The sequence below is a fragment of the Lathyrus oleraceus genome, chromosome 1, assembly GCF_024323335.1.
Source record: "Lathyrus oleraceus cultivar Zhongwan6 chromosome 1, CAAS_Psat_ZW6_1.0, whole genome shotgun sequence".
NCBI lineage: Eukaryota > Viridiplantae > Streptophyta > Magnoliopsida > Fabales > Fabaceae > Lathyrus > Lathyrus oleraceus.
In genome coordinates, this window is record NC_066579.1 from 409,187,719 (window position 1) to 409,193,454 (window position 5,736).

Genomic DNA, 5,736 nt, shown 5'->3' on the forward strand with positions numbered 1-5,736 from the left:
TGTTACTTTTTTCTAAAAAAAATTGTTTTTTTTATGTTTTTTAAATTTTAAAAGAAAAAATATTTTAAAACCTCATAAAGTTTGTTTACAAACAATTATGAGAGATTTTAGAAATTTGAACAATTTTTTTGATAAATTATTTATTTTATGAACAATTATGATTTATAGAGATATGATTCATAATTATTTTATTTTATGACCGTTTTTATGTAACACATCATACTTTGGGATTGTTTTTAATCGAGATATTATTTGTGGTGATTATAAAAGTCAAATTTAAAGTAATTTTTTAAAATAAATATTTTTTTATATAAAATAGTTTTATAATTGGTGAAAATAAAAAAGTTATTTAAAAGAAAATAAAATTATTTTTGATATAAAATTGATTTTTTAAAAATATAATTTTAAAAACATTTTTTTTTATAAAATTGGTTTTGAAATTGATTTTTTTAAGAAAATAAAAAATTTGTTTTAAAAAAATTGATTTAAAACTGTGTTTTTTTTAAAAACCGGTTTAAAACCAAACCGATCCACTTATAAACCGATTTCTAAAAAATAAATTAATTTTATGAAAATGATTTTAAGAACCAAACCGAATCATATATAAGGTTCAATTTAATTTAGTTCATGATCAATGCATACCCCTAATCATATCTATCAAAACACCCATTAAAGGATCAAACACCCCTTCAAAGGGTTTGGATTTCACTGTTATGATATCAAAGATATACATGTACATTAGGATTATGATATCAAAATTTGTGTTTACAAATAAAATTAATGAAATAAGAATGGAAGATTTTTTTTAAAAGATTTAAGAATGTAAGACTATCCAGATTTTACTCTCTAAATTATGTCACTTTTTATTTAAATTGTAGCATCTAAATTATGTTATTTTTTATTTAGATTGTACAATCTAAATACATTAAAGATTTGTATGGACAAACAATTTATTTGAAACTTACACTAGAAGTACTTGTTAAAATAAACACTTATAAAGATAAAATTACTTTATATTATTCTTTTAGCTCTAAATAATTTGTTTTCATTAGTTATTGAAAAATTGTAAAAATATACTTAAAAAAAATTAAAAGTGTAATGAACAATTTTTTTTATTTGACATGAAAATAATTTTGTCATTTTCGTCTACTGACTAAAATATTAAACAAAAAATATTAGAGAAGTGAGAGAGGATTTAGGGTCCGGAACACATCTTCAGTATCGAATTGCAACATAACAATGACGGAAGTGGAGGCAAACGGCGACGGCGAAGCCGGTGTTCCACCGCCGAAGTCGGAAACACAAGATTCCACTGAAAACAACGGAAACTCCTCAGAGCCAGCAGTATCGAAGAGCGCGCTGAAGAAACAAGCGAGACAACAGAGATGGGAGGCAAAGAAGGCAGAGAAGAAAGCAGCGGCGAAGGAACAGAAGAAGAAGGAAACCGAACGGAAACGGAAGGAGTGGGAAGAAAGCCTCGCCAGTATACCTGAGGATGAAAGAACGAAATTCATCGAATCAAGGATTAGTCTCCGTAAGGAGAGAATGGAGCAGAAAACATTGGAGAAAAATAGCAAGAAAGAGAGGCTCAATAAGGCTAAAGAACAAGGACAAAATGTCGTCGTTGATCTTCAGTTCTCGCATCTCATGACTCCTTCAGAAATCCGCAGTCTCGTTCAACAGGTTAATTCGCAAATTCTGCTTTTACTTTTTTGATTTTGTAGTTTTTTTTGTTGGTATTATAGCATATTTCGATTCACTAATTTGAATTTGTATACTGATTTAAACTGATTTAAACACTCAATTTGTGAGAATGTTAGAGAGGAATTGTGAAAAGAACTGAAGACATGTTCATGCTAAGCTATAATAACTTAGTTTCATAAGCTTTTTAGGATAGCTTAAATGAAAACAATTTTACTCTACTTTATCTTGTCGTTGAACTAATTTATGTAATAAGTACTTAATTAAATTCTTTATCCAAACTGTCATAGACTAGCATCACAATTGTTAAGAAATGTGGTTGAGTTTAGCTCATTCCTACAAAACCGGATTGTAGTAGGGCTGAGGATTGCCCCCACTTATGGTCATAATTGTCCAATGAGCGTGGAAATAAATGGTTTGTGGCCTGAATAGCGAAAACTTCATAGCCGGACTCTGATATCATGTTAAGAAATGTGGTTGGGCTTAGCTCATCCCTACAAATCCTCTTGTAGGATAAAGATTGCCCTCACTTACAAGCTCATCTTTAGGCTATATATTGTCAAATGTGAGACTCTTAACAACAATCTTCGAATCAAATATGACCACATTAGCAGCTAACTCTTCCTCAAGAGTTTCAATGTTGCTTTGTTACTTGATGATAAATTAAACTGAAAGAGACAAGTGTTATTCCCCGAGAAGCATTAACAAGACACTGACATGTAATAGTGTAACAAAATGAAAGTGATTGAAAATAAAATAAATATTTCTGTTGGTGTTGTGGCCCTCTTAGATACCGGATGTGCTTTTAATAGGAAATTTTGGTATTATATAGCTTCTTCTGAACATAGCTTATTTCTTCTAAACACAGTTGTATAAACTTATGTATTTTTGACTGTGTATTGGTAAATGATGGAATGGGACAATGTATGTGTAGATAATGTATTGCTATGCGGTGAATGGAAGGTGTGAGTCCCCTGCACATCTTTGGCTAACAGGCTGCGAAGGAGAGATGGATGATCAATTGAAAAAGATACCAGGATTTGATAAGTGGATAATTGAGAAGGAAAATAAGCCTTATATTGAAGCATTGCAAGATCGTAAGGATGATTTGGTGTATCTAACGGCTGACTCAGAGACTGTTCTTGAAGAGCTTGATTTGAAGAAGATATATATAATTGGCGGGTTAGTGGATAGGAATAGGTGGAAAGGGATAACTATGGAGAAAGCACAAGAGCAAGGAATTCAAACGGCTAAACTCCCTATTTCTAATTTCTTGAAGATGTCTAGTTCTCAGGTATTGTTGATGTCTACACAGTTAACCTTTTTGTTTTGTATTGGATTTTGTGTTCATTTTAACGTTTGGTTCATTGTTGTCAATAGCACACTATAGCGGAATAGCATAGTGGTGGTAGGGTTTGGTGCGACGATTTTGGCCTGCGAGCCGCCGTCAATATTAGTGGTTGTAGCGGCTGCTATTGCACCTGCTTCAAACCTATTTTTAAACCCTTTCCTTTTCTAAGAGTATAAATGTCAATTCGGACCCTTTTAAGAGTAATATTATGTTTTTCATTCTTTTATGTTCCTTCTTACAAACAGTTATGTTCTTCCTACTTTTGGTTCAGCTCAAATGTGTTTTTCTTTTCTATTTAAGTTTTATTGCTCTATACTTTAGGTTCTTTAATTATTAAGTATGAAGGTCTGTTTAATTGTACGTGTCATTCTATTTGAGTATTTATGTTTACAACAGCAGGTATTCTTCTATCCTCTGTACTGCTGTAGCATTCAAGGGGGCCGGGTCTATGCGACGCTATCTAAGATTAACAACATAGCTTTGACTACTAAAGTTTGTACTTTATAACAGTGGATTGTGAAATAGATGTACTTAGTATCGTTGGATTGTATAGATGTACTAGTAATATTAGTGCTTCCACTGCCACGCCAAACACCAGTATGAAAAGAGAGAGAAGATTGAGAGAAAAGATGCGGGGGGGCTGGAGTACTATAGAAGATCCGGATCCACCGGTAGGCTTTTACATTGCAGAGTCACAAATGATAATGATAGCAGAGTGACTTGCCATTTAGTTTATTGGAGTCAGACAATTTGATGTATGAACCCTAGAAATTACTAAATGATCTATGAGGTTATAATTTGGTTTATTACATTAGTCTTGTTGAGTCAATCAATTTAGTTGCACAAAATGTGTCAAAAGGACCAATGCGATTGGGTATACTAAATTTCATGCACCAATTTTAAATATCAAGTTGCTCGACCCCTGTAATTGTTTGAATAAGTTGTTGATTTACTTGACAACACTGTTGAAAATGGGAATTCCATTTGTGTCTAAAACATTTTATTTATCATATGAGCTTTCAGGTTCTTACTGTGAATCAAGTTGTAGAAATACTACTCAAGTTCATTGAGACAAGGGACTGGAAAACTTCTTTCTTCGCAGTTATCCCTCAGAGGAAAAGATCTCAAGCAGATTCAGAAGGAAATACAGATAATGCTGTAGTAGAAGAAGAAGATGAAGAAGAGCGTGAACAAAACGATGATCCATTGACAAGTAAAAAGCAATGTGTTGAGGAGATCCCTTCTAACAAACTTGTTGATGGCCTGTAGAGTGTAGAACTGGAAAACCAGCGCATGATGAGACAAGTTTCAAATCAGTGCTGCACACAAAATTTTCATACTGGCAGGATTAGCACAACATTTATGTAGTTATATGTTTTTTCTTTTACCTAACTGTGACCCGATTTTCTTATGATGGTATTGCATTTTTGGATGATTCGTACTCTAGTTCTGTTATCTGATAATGGTGAATGAAAAATATTCCTTGGCGTGCGTTGGCAAACAAGGTACCTATGGTATTCTACATTTGGCAACACATAAATGTTGGCCTTATTTTATGCACCTGCTGTTGGCAAAGTTACTGTTCATACATAATGAGTGTAGTTCAGATTGTTTAACTAGCGCTGAACTTTAAGTTATGACTTTAATAGTTGAGCGGAAATTAGTTCGTGATGTTTAGTTGGATTATTGTAAATAGAGTTGGAGTATTTATTTAAGTCTAATGCATTTTTTAATCTTTTAATTTAATTTAATTTAATTTGCATTTTTAATTCTCTTATTTATATATTTTTAAATTTTTAGTTAAAAAAAAATCAGTTTTTTATCCCTCAAATTTACTTTTTTTTTATTTAATTTTTTTAATTTTTATCCATGTAACTGTTAGGATAAATTATTTATTTTCAATAAGGTGTTATTGTTGACTTCGAAAAAAAAATATAAAAATATTATTACTAAATAAATTAAATTATACTCTATTCACGAAATTGATCATCATATTTTAAATTTAAATAATTTTGGTTTTTCTATTTTAAATTTAAATAGTTTTGATCCTTCTCGTATATTTTTTAATTTAAAAATTAACACTGTTTTCATGTTTTAAATGACAAGTTAGTTGTAAATCATGACAAATTATGGTATATAAACTTGTTATTGAACTATAGATAAAAATATAAGTTAAAACACAAAAATTTCATTGATTTTCTATGAAAAAATGTGAGATGGGGACTAAAACAATTTTTTTACTCAAATAATCCATTTTTTAAAAAATAAATCCAAAATAATCCATTTTTCAGATTAATTTTCAAACTACCCCACTTTGAAGAATTTGTGTCATATGAATTGATGTCTGCTCTCTAAGTTAAAGAGGTGATGCCGATTGAATTGACTTATGCATCTATTGTTGGCAATCCAATTGGCGTTTGTGTGTTAGGTTTAAGAGGATGCGCCAATTGGTCTGACACCTATGTGTGTTGTGTATTTTTTATTAAAAACAATGCATATTTTATATAAAAGTTGAAATCAGACCAATTGATATTAATATTAATATGCGTTTACATACGAATACCAAAAAGACTAATGTCGTTGACTGGGATGACCTAACCGACCTCCTATACCGCATTCCCTAGCTACCCGAACACGTGGTCCTAACCCACGTTAATGATTCACCACAAGTGTTTGAGGATTTG

General features: G+C 31.1%; 1 protein-coding gene across 2 annotated transcripts; it reads left to right on the forward strand.

Moving 5' to 3' along the window:
* Positions 1–1,155: 1,155 nt before the first annotated feature.
* Positions 1,156–4,612, forward strand: LOC127076383 (tRNA (guanine(9)-N1)-methyltransferase). Of its 2 annotated transcripts, none has more exons than XM_051018028.1 (3): positions 1,156–1,683; positions 2,636–2,995; positions 3,452–3,858. In XM_051018028.1, the coding sequence occupies exons 1-3, from the start codon at positions 1,240–1,242 to the stop codon at positions 3,557–3,559; spliced, it is 912 nt and encodes a 303-aa protein (XP_050873985.1). In that variant the 5' UTR covers positions 1,156–1,239; the 3' UTR covers positions 3,560–3,858. The 2 variants fall into 2 exon arrangements, with proteins under 2 accessions (XP_050873985.1, XP_050873978.1); XM_051018021.1 differs by lacking the exon at positions 3,452–3,858 and adding an exon at positions 4,076–4,612 and having other exon boundaries at positions 1,158–1,683.
* Positions 4,613–5,736: the final 1,124 nt, after the last annotated feature.

Bases quoted from the DNA above. Each gene is read 5' to 3' on its own strand.
- LOC127076383 (XM_051018021.1), top strand. From the start codon at position 1,240: ATGACGGAAGTGGAGGCAAACGGCGACGGCGAAGCCGGTGTTCCACCG. The intron at 1,684-2,635 runs GTTAATTCGCAA...ATGTATGTGTAG, and splicing joins TCCGCAGTCTCGTTCAACAG to ATAATGTATTGCTATGCGGT. The intron at 2,996-4,075 runs GTATTGTTGATG...ATGAGCTTTCAG, and splicing joins TGAAGATGTCTAGTTCTCAG to GTTCTTACTGTGAATCAAGT.